The 16,879-nt window shown below is 34.5% G+C and overlaps 3 protein-coding genes across 3 annotated transcripts; 2 read left to right on the top strand and 1 right to left on the bottom strand.

The window, feature by feature from the left end:
• Window positions 1–3,698: 3,698 nt before the first annotated feature.
• On the top strand, window positions 3,699–4,747 carry TRIADDRAFT_28751 (uncharacterized protein; the record flags this gene model as incomplete). The annotated part of the gene is made up of 2 exons (XM_002115037.1): window positions 3,699–4,480; window positions 4,645–4,747. The coding sequence occupies 2 exons, from the start codon at window positions 3,699–3,701 to the stop codon at window positions 4,745–4,747; spliced, it is 885 nt and encodes a 294-aa protein (XP_002115073.1).
• A 2,551-nt stretch (window positions 4,748–7,298) lies between these two features.
• Window positions 7,299–9,024, bottom strand: TRIADDRAFT_28870 (uncharacterized protein; the record flags this gene model as incomplete). The annotated part of the gene is made up of 4 exons (XM_002114856.1): window positions 7,299–7,553; window positions 7,726–7,986; window positions 8,191–8,565; window positions 8,914–9,024. 4 exons carry the CDS (start codon window positions 9,022–9,024, stop codon window positions 7,299–7,301), a joined length of 1,002 nt encoding a protein of 333 aa, XP_002114892.1.
• Window positions 9,025–11,710: 2,686 nt separating this feature from the next.
• TRIADDRAFT_28807 (uncharacterized protein) lies at window positions 11,711–15,158 on the top strand (the record flags this gene model as incomplete). Its single annotated transcript, XM_002115036.1, has 7 exons — window positions 11,711–11,805; window positions 12,494–12,542; window positions 13,636–13,785; window positions 13,858–13,937; window positions 14,494–14,584; window positions 14,742–14,825; window positions 15,033–15,158. The coding sequence occupies 7 exons, from the start codon at window positions 11,711–11,713 to the stop codon at window positions 15,156–15,158; spliced, it is 675 nt and encodes a 224-aa protein (XP_002115072.1).
• Between the last annotated feature and the right edge of the window lie 1,721 nt (window positions 15,159–16,879).

Genomic DNA, 16,879 nt, shown 5'->3' with positions numbered 1-16,879 from the left:
AGTTATTACAAGAGTAAAAAAAAGATTACGAATAAATGAATAAATGTTATCTTTTTATACGTTGTAAAGTAATTTTCAATTAGAACTTGTCAAACAGAACAGACATTGGTCTTCTGAACTTTGAACTGGAGTATCATCAAATCATAACTGCTTCACTCTGATGATTAATAGCAACTTTAGAGTTTAAACGTGTGTGAATAAAAGATGCCGTGAAGAAATCAATATACAGTATTTGTAAATATATATGTTATATACATTGTAATTTGAATGATTTCAGTCTACCTCGAGCATAATCACAGGCCACTGATGTACGTGTTTGTTTTAATTAATGATATGGTTCTTATCGATTACTGATGACGAAAAATGAAAACAAAAATAAATGGGATATCATGGATCCATCGATCAAATTGAAAGAGTCATATGGATTAGTCATAGTTGGTATATAGATTGTGAATTGAGATTTTCTCGCAATCCCATGGTATAGGTTCGTACTGACGATACGTGTAAATTAAGAGATCTAACTTATTAGTACAGTAATGTCAGTCTTTTTTAGTTTTCGTTTGCTTTAAAATATTCGGAAGCCATTCAAGAGTAATGTCCGAATCGACATTTGGTTACATAAAGCGATCCTGCAATCGTCAGTGATATTTAGTGTTATAGTACAGTATAAACACCAGGGCATCGCCTTTAGTACGTTCTCTGTTTTTGTTCATACTTTTACGTACTATTATAATAAAGGATACAACAAGTACACAACTTATCCGTTTCTATATCAATCATTATAAATAAGAAATCAATCGAGGTTGTAGTTGATCGATTAGGAATTTCATAATAATACATCGCCTAAAGTATGATTGTAAGGTTATTGTTGCGTAGACTTTCGTGTTTTACTAAATGGAGCAACATCGCACTCTATAGTCTACATCCGAGACAAAACAAATTATACTAGTTGACTGAAATCGTCAAGAATGATAGACCATACTTGAAGTAATACATTTAGTATACATATTGTACTGCATAGGAGAAATTTGAGCAGAAACTTGCTTTTGTATCTTATACTGTAGAAGATCTTGATAGTTATAATGCCGTATAATGTAAAATATATTCTTAGTTCGCTTGTATTAGGATGATTTCAAGGTGGGCTATTCTTTTAGGAAACGTTATGCAGACTGTAAAGAGAAGTATCAATTTTTCTGTAAAACACGCTTTATTTTCTATCGTACGTGTAAGCCGTGTAAGGTACAAAAGCCATTTGGATGATCAATACACTATGTTTATTCTATACGTATACTGTATCATAGTCATCATTTTTTACTCGTTATCCTAAATCTATTTGACCGAATATGAACACTTCTCTGTAAATTTTGTGTTCTGGGCAAAATTTATTTTTGTCTTAATTTTGAATAGCTTAGCTGGAAGTTTAATAGTCGATTATAGACAACAGAAATATCGAATTTGCGGCCACTCTGTGTTTATCGGGCGGGACACGCAAATATCACGAACATAATGTCTATCCGTCTTTTAACTGTATTACTAGACAGTATGAAAAGCTAACTGAAGTTTTTAGATAATTACAGTACTATACCTTGTTTACATTAAAATTTTCATTTCTAAGAGATATGCTGACAGCTAAACGCAACAGATGAAAGAGTAAACTGATCTAGCTTGGTGTGCACCAATGTTAACGAATACGGGCGTATTTATTGATCGTGATTGAAAACAGTAATGAAAGACATTGACAGCCATCAAACACTATCTTAGTACTAACTTAGGTTTAGTGATTGGCAGTTCTTCATTTTTAATGTGATCAACTTGTATAAGTTGATGGCGATGACATCGATATTACTACCGTACTGTATTACAGTGATGTCGATTCCAATATACTTCATCGATCAACTACAATGCATTTGTATTAAGTTAACTAAGTGCAGCAAGTCGTCTAGCAGTTTATGAGTTTATTTTGGGATAAAACATGGTAATGTAAAAGTTGGTGTGCGATACTTGAAATTGTTAACAAGGCACAGATTGAAGGATAAAGTATCCATTATTAGTTGTTGGAGAAGTACAGCACATTGATTAGGTGTCCATCATGAACATTTTAACTTCACTTAATGTGGGCGTAGTACTGTACAGTATGCGCCATTTTAAAGCCGATTCATTCAAATATCACTAATGGAGGGATACATAGTGTAGATTATCAGCATTAAATTGCTTTCTTTTCCAGTTATATTAAATAATAGCTTATAACAAAGATGAAGTTGATTTTTGAGTCTGTCTTGATCCAGTTGTCAAAATAATTGCAGGTATTCTCTTATTTAACTAAGTAAACTCTTCTTAAAAAGTTTGAAAGAGAATCCAAAGCTATTAATACCTACGTTGATATTGCACTTACAGCAATTAATTAATTATTACTGAAAATTAGTAACCTCATTAGCGAGAAAATCTTTCCATCTTCAAACGCTGGGTATTACAACTTTAGGCTGCAGTGAGCAGGGACTACTTAAAAGGTAGGGAATATCCCCCCAAATGGGTAGTCCCTACAGTGGTGTTGATACCATTGCTGCTATCTACGTATTAATATTCTCAATAACATGGATAAGGTGCAGTATACCACATTGATCTATGTGTATCATTTAAAAAGAGCTGCTTGATAACACTATAAAATATAAACCAATTTAAACTAGACTCTACTATAGCAGTACAGTGACTATCTGGCTTTACTTTTCATCTCCACTTCATATTCTCAGTCGATATCAACTCAAAGGATAACTTTAAATGGGATGATCACAGGGGGAAATGGCTCCGCCTAAGTCCGCGACAGATTGACGATAGTACTACTGTAGGCTACGTTACAGGGGTCAAATCAACCAGTACATGGCTATGATTTCGTGGAAATCAACGTAAAATACAAGAGGATCCTACACAAAATAATACCTTTACTGGTAGTATCAGTCCATTGCCTTGTTATGGCAATGGAAAGAAAGTATTTCGAAAAGTGAAAATATCAGAAGCAATTAGCAAAGCTAAGTGAAATGGAATGAACATCTCCATCGACTGCGTTCTCCCCTCTCATCTACAGGTTTATTTTCTCACTTCCAGTGAATACAGATTGAAAATTAATGGAGATCAATTGAATAACGCTGAGAAAAGTGATTTGACTGATCGATACTAAGGCTTTTCTTACGTTTATCTCGATTAATAACGTCACTTTATGCCTTTACTAATTCATTCTATGCTAGTTTTGATGCAGTTACCTGGCTCAAGAAAGGATCGGTGGCCATCTTGACACGCTTCTCACGCACGCGTATGGAAGATTTGCTTTCCGTGAGATACAATGTACAGTACACTACGTACAGTACTGTACGGTAAAAAATGATGGTATGTACTGTACTGTAGGGTACAGTATCGAAATTTTGCTTCCACGGTTCTCATACTGTACTGTACTGTACAGTATGAGAGCCGGGTAACTATACAGTGTACAGTATCGTTAACTCGTGATACTGACATACCGGACGTCTAGACATGACTCGACACTACCCTAGAGTTCCAAGGTTTAGGTTTACGTCTTCTGAACTACAATATCGCAATCAAATACTATACAGACATTAACGAATTCACCTGTTGGCTTGTGATTAGCCAATTTGCAATACTCTAGACAGAATTAATTAATAATCTACGTATGTATAGAGTAGCTGGAAATGCATGAAAGAAATCGCTACAAGATCTCTCCTAACTTTGAAGAATTAGCCCGAAAATTTCCCGAATTACAACCATTTGTTAAAATAAACAAGAAAAGGAATAAATGTTTTATCAATTTTCGCGATTCCAATGCATTATCAGCTGTTACCAGAGCCTTACTCAAGATCGATTTTAACCTTCATGTTGAATTGCCGATGGATAGATTAATACCAACAGTACCGTTGAGATTAAATTATATACATTGGTTGGAAGATCTTATCCAGACGACTCATAATGACGACATATTTGGTATCGATATCGGTACTGGTGCATCGTGCATTTATCCTTTGTTGGCAGCTCGAATGAATGGATGGAATTTCCTTGCAACCGAGGTAGACCAAAGGTGTGTACATTATGCACAAAAAAATGTCACCATCAATGATTTGGACGAGAAAATAAAAATAAAAATGGTTGCAGCTCAAGATATTCTTTGTACACCTTTACGAAATGAGAACAGGCAACAGTATGATTTTTGTATGTGCAACCCACCATTTTTTATTGATTCACTCGATGCTAAAGGTGCTAATCGGACCTCTGTTAGACCACAACCGAAATCAGTTTGTACTGGCAAAGGAAGTGAAATCATCTACGACGGGGGCGAAGTGGAGTTTGTAAAATGCATCATCGAAGATAGTACGCAGTTGCAATCACGCGTAAAATGTTATACATCAATGCTTGGTAAAAAGTCTAGCTTGGATCATGTCATAGCAATATTGAAGGATAAAAATGTAAGTACAGTATAGTATTTCATGATAAAAGTGAGCCTTAATTTGTGGCAATCGATAAAAAATTTTAAGCTTCATAATCTATTTACTAATTTTGGATTTTGCAAGCTGTATGCAGTTATGATAAATATCTGGTAGTGAAAAGTAAAATATTGTTTTTCCTTCCATTTTAGGTTAGGAGTTATACAACATCCATATTTAGCCAAGGTAATACAGCAAGATGGTCTGTGGCGTGGTCATTTTGCAGCGATCTACCTGGCAATGAGGTACAACATAGGACATAGTGTACTCATAGGTTGCATAGCACCAAGCGTCTGCATGCTCAATAATGAGTTGTAGTTTCCTTGCAAAGAATGTTTGAACTTGTTAATAAATGAATGTGGCCATGTCAATATTAGGTAAATAAACAGAAAGATAGAAAGGCAATGAAGCCTATGTACATCAACATAGCTTATTTGTCAGAAGAAATATCCCAATTAAAGGAGATCAATTTAGAAACAATGTGCGACAGAGTAATAAAGCTCTGTAACGAATTGCAGGTGAACAACATTGGCAATATAAATTAAAAGGCTGAGATAATTAACCTAGTTAAAATGAAATAAATCTTAACTTTTCATGACATAGTTATATGTAGGTAATTGTAGTAAACTAGATACCAGTGTAATAATCTCCAGTAATGTACTGGTATTATATCATTCACAGATTAATTTAGAACCAAAGTCTACTAATACGGAAGAAGCTAGACAAACTTTTGTAGGAACTGCTTATACTAATACTTGGGTTCATCAAAGAAGAAAACGGCGAATGCTATTACGGCAGCAAAATGCCTCCGGTTCTGACTTAGAGGGTTGTGGAGGAACAGCCGCAACTACTGAATCAAAGAAATTAAAATTGGATACCAATAGCAATTTGTCATTTTATGATGATAAAGAAATCGATAATGCAAGTCAGAATCGTACGCTGTCCACATCTATCGTGCAATCATCTCAAGAGTTACAGGAAATAAATGCGAATGATATTGTTAGTAATACTTCATTTCAAGCTCTTCTGCAATTTTCGATGACGATAGCAAAATCCCAATACTTTACGTCAACGGATAATAGCATTGTCATGCAGTTAGAATTTATAGAAGGTCAAAAAGATGCTTTGCACCAATTATGTCAGTATTTTCGCAACAAACTGGAGGTAAAAAAGTGAGAAATACTCTTTCATTTTTACTTAATAATCACATCCAATTTGCTATATTAAACTTTAAATATAATTATATCGCTTTGGGATTTCATTTTAAGCTTTCCTGATCGTTACCAATTTAATCAGTATTATGATGCTGGTGATATATTGGCAGTGTATATTGTTATCTATTTTGAAAAATAGCATAGAGGACTGTTTATATGCGTATACATATGATAATTCTTACTAATACGCAGTTTCGATAGTGATGTAACATACTTAATAGAGGCGAAGAATGATTATACGTAATATAGTAGTTTTAATTTAAATAGATGAAATATTGAGGTGGGTTTTTTTACTGACTTAAAAAATAAATTAATAAAACATTATTGTTATCAAGCTTTAATAACTTTTGATATTAAGATATAACAAGACACGTGCATAGTGATTTAATTTTTCGACTATGCTTCACTGTTTCCTTCCTATTTTAAATGCCACTAACGTCTATTACTATATGACAGGATTGTGGTGTGTCTAACAACGCTACGGTAAACCTTGAATCAACATTAACTGATAGGTTGACCTGTTTTCATGCATCATGTTTATAATCGACCGTTTAAATTAATTACCGATGTGGTGATTGAGAAGAATGCCCTCACACACGCAGTCCTTATTAAATACATAATTAATTTATCGACGTTTAAAAATTTAAATTAAAACTCATTCATTCTGCCTATGTATTATTATGGTTCGTGGTAAATTGTTGTGCGTACTGCACTGGGTTTAATATCACAATACGTACGAAGATGGCATCTATCTTACTTTCTCACTTCAGGGCTAAAATCTGATGTGGTTTGTTTAAAGTCGGTTGAAATTTGGTACGTTGCCCTTTTTAGATTTTGAAAGAATGTAGGAAATAGGGAGTAACACGATGATAAGAAGATACTCTATATATTGGTAGCATAACTTTTTAACATTTTCATCACAACAGCGATCTAGAGCTGATTATACAGTAAGTAAATTAACGGCCTCGGTCTCCGCTAAGTATGCAAATTTAATGGGAAGAATACGAAAATTGAAGGTTCTGTAAGATTAGGATTTCTATATAGCACCTTGATTTTCATAGTCTTCACATAATATACAGTACACGCAATAAATAGTAGTATCATTGTATAACTAAACTTGGTAGTGTATTTATTTCTACTTACTACTCCGCAAATCCTTCAGTTGTTCTGTATACCACAGAATATTACTATGATTTAAATCATGATAAAGTTAACTTTTCTTTTTTTAATTATACCTAATTAATAGCCGAATGCTACAGCTATTAATATAGTATCACCATCAGGCAATCGAATAATTACAGTAGTAAGTTATTGTACAGATTTACGGGTATACATTATATAATTAACTAGGGATACAACATATGAACGTACTGGCATCTGAACGATGTATTCGCGTATTTGCATTTTCCTCATACAATTATACACATGATATTGTGCTACACGTCTATAAAGTAGTACATCCTTCGAGAAAGATAATGTATACGTATGAAGATCGTAATCATAATAATATAGAGTTAAAAACATTTTGATTTCCTATAATGCTTGTACACAGTAAAAATTCACCAAGCCATTGCCAATGCTTAAGGGACAACGGCTTCGATTAGTTACTTTTCTTGTCAGAAATTGTATAACGGTCATAACTCTTTTCAGGATCGTACGGTTCCCAACGGCTAGCGGGGAAAATGTGTTTATTTCTTTCGTACCAATGCCTCAAAACGACCTTACCCGCATGCGATTCGTCTTTTTCTACAGATGCATCATTAATTAATCGAACATCTTCGTGGACATCGAAAGTAAAGAGCGGACCACTCTTTCCACGTATTTTGCGTACAATAAAGTCATAGAACGACATGTGCTATAAAAAACAGAAGAGTCAATTACTTCTATCATTGCATTATCGTGTATTGCTGTTTTGGTTACAGGAGATTCGGATGAATTAGCGGTTATACCGCTAGTACAGTACTTAAATCAAAATCGAATGTACTGTATTGCGTGAGTGGTGGTCTTACGAGTTTCGTGTAACTTACATGAGGTATTATCAGATCTTCTTTAATATACATTAGATTGTCGACCGTGGTGGTTTTCAGTTCATTAAATTCCTTTCTTAGGTTTTCTAGGCACTTTTGTAAGAAGTGCTGTATAGTATTTCCCTTATTAACCTGAATCGTTCTCCTGTGTCCTGAGCCATCCCAGTAACTATACGTGATTTCAATAATTTCCCTCTTGATAGTCTCTTGTTTTTCCACCCACTCTAACCTTAATCTGTCCCTTTCTCGTCGTTCTTCCTCCTATAATAATATTTTGACAGCAAATAAAATTCGCAAAATAGTTTAAAAAAATTTTAGGTTAACATGTTGTAGGGCGTAATACGTCAGCCAGGCAACAGGCTACAAGACTAGTAATTTATCCAATAGATTGAATAACGACCAAGAGAGATAAAAGATGGACAGGTTTAATTATACTTCAGTGTAATAGAAAGTACGCGTCTTTACCTCTCTATCACGATCCGGTAGGAATGAAGTTTCCACATCCGGATCTTTTCCAAATTTGGGTTTCTTGAAAGTCACAGTTTCAACAGTTGGTTTGGAAGGTGAATCATGATCGTCCTCGTCATCTTCTTCTTCGTCTAGATCAAATGAAATGGTTGTTTTCTTTCGTTTATTATCTCTTTCTTTACGCTTGTCAAGCACAGCTCGTGCAGCAGTTTGTGTTGCTATTTGTCGCTCTCTTTCTTGGAGTATATGTTCACGTTTTTGCTTCATTTGCTCTAAGGTCACTAAACCAATGGTATTGTCTCGTAGTTCTCTTTCCACGAAATCAAACTGGGTTGAAAATCTACTTTGAATAGTGGCAATACGCGTAGCACTCTTTTCCTGTAAAGGATACAGTGATTTAATTTGAGTTGACAAGAATGATTTGCTTTAGTGTATAGTAGATGGTATAATCATGAGCACAGCTCGCTGGTGCAGCAGTTTAATCCTTCAATTGACGTTTGTGATTTTTATCGACCAAAGATAGAATACAATTTAGCGATTACTTAAAAAGCGTAGCATAACATAAAAAACTAAGTGGTTAAATTCGAGGAAATTCGATGAAAGATTTCACATGAACGTTTCAATTGAATGACAATCTTTTCGAAACTTGATTTTAGTTAGATTATTATATTATGGATTCAACCTGAGACAGTTTGCATTTCCAATTTTGGTGAATATTACCTCAGTGATCTTCTTCTTCATAAACTCTAAATTTTCTCGGCCTTGCTCACGTTTCTTGAGGAGAGCAGCAGCTCTGGCACCTTCGCTAGCTGCACCTTTGTAATGTGCCATTTTACTATCGTTGAATTTTTGGCGAGTTCTTTAACTGTAGAAGCGCAATGGAAGAAATGCGAAGGAAATGCAATGGCAAAAGTAAATGCTGATGCCAAGCTGCCTGCAACGTCTGTGTACGGATTGTATGGAGTACAGCACGGTACAGTACCGTACAGTACAATCATGTGGAGAAAACCATTGTACAGTAGCGTACTGTACTGTACACTCCGTGGAATACTAAAAGCCTACAGTACAGTACAGTCAAGAATACCTTGGGACGGACAGATATTTGGCCAACTTTGGTCAATAAATTATCTCAGTACTGTACTGTCACTCACTACCATGGAATACAGTAATAAAAGTCTGTAGTAAGAGAATACCTTGGGACGGACAGACATTTGGCCAACTTTGGTTAATCAATTGTCTCAGTACTGTACTGTTACACTACCATGGAATGCAGTACAGTACTGTACTGTACAGTGTACAGTACATACAGTACTACTGGAAAAGTCTACAGTACTGTACACTGTACAGTAATAAAAGTCTGTAGTACAGTAAGAGAATACCTTGGGACGGACAGACATTTGGCCAACTTTGGTTAATCAATTGTCTCAGTACTGTACTGTTACACTACCATGGAATACAGTACAGTACTGTACTGTACAGTACATACTACTGGAAAAGTCTACAGTACTGTACACTGTACAGTACAGTCAAGAATACCTTGGGACGGACAGACATTTGGCCAACTTTGGTCAATAAATTGTCTCTTTCTCAAATACTTCATTATGACATTACTGTACAAAAGTATGCAGACAGTCGATTCTAAATTGATTGATTTTTTCTAAATAGAGTTATATTATATTGTATTCCATTACCTGTTGCTAAGTTCTACTTGGAAGTAGTGAATTTAGATTCTAAATGGTATTGAAATGAATAAGAGTGATTTAGAAAAACAGACACGGAAGATTGATACTGAGTAGCTATTTTCAACATTTTCGGCCGCATCTGGTCAGAAAGTCCGTCCATCCGAGGAGAGTTCTAGTCCAGTCCAAGTATTTCTGGTGGTCATGCCTGTACCATGTTTAATTAAAAGGTGAAGGGTCTCTAGTGCCCAGGGTCAGTCTGTCTGGGTGTCAGTACATGCCAACCTCTTGTCTTCGGCCGTTTTAGTATGCCCTTATATGGTCATTGAATATTCGAGGGGGGGGATCAAGACAGCACCCAACTCGCCCATGATTGACCGTATAAAGAAGTAGTTTGTATGGTCAAGATATGGAAGTTAGGCGCAGGAGCAAACGCCACAGTTGAAATCTTCTAGTTTCAGAACTTTCAGTGGAAGAGTGGGGCTAAAAATCGAACCGATGGTTGCATTTGGTAGCGGATTAAAACGAATCAGCGATCATTCATGAATGGTGGGGCATTAAGGAGTAAAGATGAATTGCTAATGGATAGTGAATCCAGACGATAAAGAGCTACAAGAACTTTATTGACCATGTATATCTTTCGTAAGATTAGTGGTAAGCGTAAGAAAAGTCATCAAAGTGATCGCGCTGGCATCAATTCAACCGAAGATGCCATGACTAGCGATGATAGCAGCAATAATATTGGATCGGATGATAGCACAGCAGCCAAATTGGTCGCTGATCATCCTGGTGGTGATGGCAATAGTTCTAGCAATCATTTCTCTCTTAATCACCGCCAGCCTATCTCATCCGTTGGTAGCCTTGATCACAGTCTAAACATTGTTGATGATGATAGCGATATGCATCAAGGCAATTCATCCTGTGCAAGCAATCAAGATCATCATCGCAATGACACAACTCGAAGCAAAGTATTGCAATCTGCTCTAGCCAATCGTCAAAGCCAAGATAACGATGGATTAGATAAATTACATCAAATGAGAGATTTTCATTGCGAAAAAATTGGCAGTGGATTTTTTGCTAACGTTTACAAGGTACAACATTACCGTTGATATCGGCCAAAAGGCCATTTTTTGTTTACTTAATCCTTGATCTCTTGATATCAACTTGTTACGATCAAGTTGTCAACTAGTATAACGTACAACGCTAGCAGTGGTACAATATTGACGCTGTCGATGCTATTCCAATTCTGACACCGGAATCCCATGTACAGTAGAATGTACATTATGAATGCATAAAATACTTGAAAGCTAGCTACAGTTTGAACGCCTCATCAAAAGAATAGAAAGTCGACTCAATCCTTTACAAACTCATTTTATCCTGGACGTTGGATGGAATATTTTCATAGCGTAAATACGCTAGGAGGTGATTCGCTAAAGTTATAGTATAATATAGAGTGGAGACGGCTAACCAACATTCCTAGCCAGTGAAAATAAAAATAAAATGGGTAGTAAACAGTGCCTTCATCGCCTTCATCATTTCCTCAATAACACTTATCAATGTTAAAATATACTACATACAGTAAATTCATTCCATAATAGAATACGTTGCCGAAATTGGGTATATTCAACAGTTCAATATTACAAATAAATGATAATAGAAGAATAACTTATATTGTTGTAGTCCGTCAAGGTTTAAGGGGGAAAAAAAGAAGAAATTACAGCCGCCGCTAGCATGGAAGGCATCCCCTAAACAACTCTTTTCCTACAATTGAAAACTATAATATTTTTTTTTATTTTGTTTGCCCTTTTTAGGTAAAGCATCGAGCGTCCGGTCAAGTTATGGTGCTAAAGATGAGTAAATCGCCAGCCGATCGCAAAACGATGCAACAAGAAATTAAAACCATGTATAACCTAGAACATCCCAATATACTTCGGTTAGTGGTCATTTTCCCTTCTGAGTACATACTATAGATGAGGCCTGTTGTAATTTGTCGACAGGTTATTGCCACAATGGTCTCTTCTTTTTTATTACTATCCGGGGTAGCTTGAATGGGTTACAGTAGTCAAAAGTTAGTATTCTCTACATCAATGGAATCAAATGAATCGTAGTTTATGATCGTTGAAGTCCCTCAATCCAACTGCACAGCAGAATGTCCAGTATTGTAACTACTGTATGATTGTCAATTCCATGTTCTATCTCTCAAAGTTGGCTCACCTGATCAATTTTATTAACCTTAAGGGAACTAGTACTACTTGATGTCCATGTACTATACAGTGTACACCATATGTATCTAGGATCGATATAGATTCCCTATCTGCATGGTATGCGTGTGTGAAGTCTTTTTTTTCGATTTTGAAGTCGTTCATAGTCCCTTGTAGAATTTAAGAATCGTTTCTTATCATCCAGTCGATTCCCACTACAGTCGTAGGTGTTGTGGCAAATCACCATGAGTTTGACAATGATTGATTTGCTTACATAAAATGGTACGATGCACACAATACTCTTATAATCAATTTTAGACCAATAGTAATGCAATTGTATTAGTTCTACTGTAGATATTTTCCATTATAATTGTTATATCAATCAAATTTGATTTTTATTCTTCAATCATTACTTTGTAGACTCATGGGATTGTGTGTCCATGATGGAAAATTTCATGTTTTAATGGAGGTATGGTTTTTTAAGAATGAATTAATAGTTTAAACAAACAATTTCGTAGACAAGACGTTTTCATATTTTATAATTTTGGTATAACACAAGTATTGGTACGCTTTATTCGAAATTAGTAACCATTCTATTTTATGAATTATCGCTATTATTTCCTATCCGATATCATACTAGACATAAACTCATAGATTGACGAGTATGTTTTATTGCGCTAGCTAGAAGAAAATCTAGCATTGCTATACAGTATGTTAGGATTAAAATACGAATCTACCATATACTGTAGAATTGTAACCAACACGCACAATATTGCTAAATTACACGAAAATATGTAATGTTAATGTGAATAATCGGATACCTAACATCAGTCGATGACAATTACACAGTAAATACCAGTATCAAATCAACGATGATACCATTTGTTTGCTTGTTATTATAATTTGGCAATATGTAATGTATAAAAAAAAGATCGATCGATTGCTACGCAATATAGTGTTATGCCGCTGTTAAAGAAGCTATCGAGCATTGTAATTTCTAGTATTTCTTTTACTATGATGTTTTCGTTTTACTTGCGTCTTGTCGGAAAGTGAATGCTTAGTAAACTGTTGATGTCTAATGATTATTCAAGGATGACTTATTTCGAGCTATACACCTGCTGTAAGGATTAGAATACCCTTAAAATGCAATGAATCGCTTCACTGTTGATTACTTCTTTTCGACAACTTAAACTATTTCAGTACACGCTCATAACACCATTGATATTGCACTGTAGATATACGCGTAATGTAGCGTATAGAGATCTAGTGTTATATGTACGCTATACTGTACATGTGTGGACAGTAGAATTCTAGATAGTATAATCGAGATTAGATAAGAATAAAATAAAATCAATTAGACCCTTTTACTGTTAAGTAAAAATAAAATTGTACTATATGATCAATACTGCAATCTAATACCTGTAGTACAGAGAAACAGATTGGATAGTCTAAAAATACTTATTAGTTAACGGATTGTAAAAAGAATCGCAAAAATTTTAAATTCTTTATATCATGGATCGTTAACAAAAGAATAAGCAATTTTTTCCCCCTCTTGGTTTTAGTTTATTAATGGAGGAACGCTTGAGCGACTGCTATTTGATAGCAGTATGGATTTATGGTGGTCAGTTAGACTATTATTAGGACACAATATCGCTAGTGGTATGGCATACCTCCATTCAAAAGGCATTATTCATCGTGATTTAACGTCAAAGGTATTGCGTCAACTATTGCGTAACTATTTTGAAAGGAATATTAACCCTTAGGTTGAATACTTCCATTTTCAGAATTGCTTGATTAAACGTGAAAAAGGACGTTTAACTGCTGTTGTTGCTGACTTTGGATTGGCCGCTAAAATCCCAAATAGGTTTGTACTAATTTCAATCAACATGGGAATAATAACTTGATAAAAAGTAGTATAGCTTGGAAGTGAGCATGTAGTACTCGTATAGCAGCTGTTATGCATTCAATCTTTCTACTTAAAATTATTAACAACTTCTTACTTAAACCACTTTTCAATCTTACAAGTTATATTTTAAAATTATCCAAAGTAAAAATGTGATGTTAAAACGATTCATACTGTGTTCTTAATCTTGTTTTGCTGAATAGAGTTGTCAGTTCTAACGCTAACATTGCAATGAATGTTTAGTATTACCTTACAGTATAAATTTACATATTTGTATAAAACTGACGTGCTATCACAATATTAGAAGAGAAAATTAGATTATCTCTAAACAAGGGCTATCAATTTAACGATTGCTAAGTGACATTAGGCATATTAATTAATTAATTATTTATAGTAATATTATCAAAGTATGCCTAAACCAATTTCAGTATTAACTATCATTGTTAATGATCATTTCTAAGCTGGTGAAATACTGCCCAAAGTAATCGTGATATGGTGTAATATTTTGCTATTATAGTATTCATGAGTGTGATAAAACAATGTCAATAGTTGGATCACCTTATTGGATGGCTCCGGAAGTTCTTGGTGGTCGGAAATATGACGAAAAGGTTGTTAAATGTACAATTCATCTTCTCAACCTTTGTTCAATATGCGTGTTTACTCTATAATATACGCGTACAGTAATCGGACTTTTTAATTTTAACGATAAATACTCTATAATTTCTAACTTTTAATGTCATGAACTCATTTCTGCTGTCATTGTAGGCTGACATCTTCTCATACGGTATAGTTCTTTGCGAAATTTTAGCAAGAATCAGTGCGGATCCGGATGAATTACCTCGTACACATGTAAGTAATCATTAATGTTAACAGTAGTAATTATAAAAATACTATTTATTACTATCATTAAACCCGTTATACGGGATCATGGTATTTACGCGTGTTGTGGTAAATTTTCGATTTTTGAGCAAGAACTAGAACAATAGTATGATTTTATATGTTGATTTGGACGTGATCAATTTATTAGTTTTCTTTTTAATTTTTAAAAATATGTAGAATTTTGGTCTTGATGCTGAATCATTTCAGCCATTAATTGATACTGGCTATCCAGATGAATTTTTTCAGTTGGCGATTCATTGTTGTCAAGTAATAATATTGGCTGTTATTAATGTGATTGTTTGATATCGTGTAGTCTTGTAGATGTGTATAATTTTGCACTACTTTCTGCATCTTAACTCGAATATTATTCTTTCATCTATGATCTTTTAAGCTTGATCCTAAACGTCGACGCAAATTTCTAGAGATAAAAGAAATAATAGCTGACATTCGAGCAAAAGTAGCAGCTACTGAAGGGCACCTACCTATCGCCGCGCTGGATAACCAATTTATTAACGATGTACCAAAGTCAAGACAGACAACAACTCTCTCGTCCAATCAACGTGAAGAAAAAGCTGGCGGTTTTACTTCATCTCATTTTGCGGCTTTACGTTTAAAGCATATTTCAGCAGATCTTAGACTTTCGACAATAGAGAAATTTTCAGCTTTAACAACAAGTCACCTACGTTCAGAACGCGATCCTTCTATTCGAGAAAGTTCAGTTAATGAGGATAAAGCGCCTGATGAATTAGAACAAGACAAACAAAGTGATCATCAAAATGGTTTTAGTGAACAGGAAGTATTTGAAGAAACGGACCAAACGCTTGCATCTGATAGCGATGTCAATACCATGTCCGATAACGCACTGTTTGATCCGTTCATGAACTCGAAATTTAGTTATGCTTTGAGTAATTTGCGAAGATCAAGTACCAGTTCTCCAAAAGTAACCGATTCTACCAAATATTACTCATCAATGCCGAATCTTAATGTTGTTCCCAAAGCTATACGACACGCAGATGATGACGTTGAGATTGAACGGGATAATGTTACTAAAATGTCCGAGCTAAACATAACAAAAATGGAGGCAGACAATATTGCTAATGTTCACGAACCAATTATTCAGATACAGGCGGTTGATACTGTTGAGGTTATAGACACTACTACTGGAGATGAGAAAGAGAACGAATTACAACAGATTTCACCGTCTTCATCTACTGTGCATGGTCTGGAAGTAAATGTCAACAAGGTTCAAGATTTGTGTCCAGGATATTCAGGGGTGACTAGAAGCGCTTCACATTGTTCACCAAAGATATCACCATTTAAGTCACCTCGTAGTAGACGATTTTAAAGTATTAACAAATTACTGTATCAACAATTTCAGAATTAATTTGAATGTTATTTCAACAAATTTTCTGTACATAGACGAGATATCTATGACTGAGGCTAAAAATTTACAACACCTTAGTAAGAATTTATTACATATTGAAAAATGTCTGGAATCGATTACAGTAGTAAGACTATATTGATTATTTTAAGTTTTAAGTTGTAACTGTAAAAGACCACACTTTTCGATATATAATAATTTTTAATTCCACTCGTATTGTGTATAAAATATGTTATAAATAACTGTCAGTCGAAATTTATTTAATTTTACTGATAACTGCATTCTTTTCAAAATTCATAATTACTAATCGTACGATTTCTAAAAGTAACTAATGTTTAACACTATATTAAAAAAGTTTTTATTCAAGATATATTATGAACTGCACATCCCAGTCAACTGTATTAATTTATTGGTATGGTAGATGAAGATAATCAAATCAACCGGATAGCTAACGAATATTGTTCCGTAATTAACTTAGCTATAAGTTGCTGAATCTTCTCACATCAGCTTCAATTGCTAGAAAATGTAGAAGTTTGATAATGCTGTTGAAACAGACTTATAGAATATTACAGTGATTAAATGTTGGTGACCAAAATAATATTTATTATTCAATTGATTAAAGGTTATGTACGAACGTTGCACA

This window comes from Trichoplax adhaerens, genomic scaffold (assembly GCF_000150275.1).
Source record: "Trichoplax adhaerens TRIADscaffold_9 genomic scaffold, whole genome shotgun sequence".
NCBI classification, from domain to species: domain Eukaryota; kingdom Metazoa; phylum Placozoa; class Uniplacotomia; order Trichoplacea; family Trichoplacidae; genus Trichoplax; species Trichoplax adhaerens.
The sequence above is the reverse complement of the archived record's forward strand: the minus strand, read 5'-3'. Positions and strand labels throughout refer to the sequence as shown.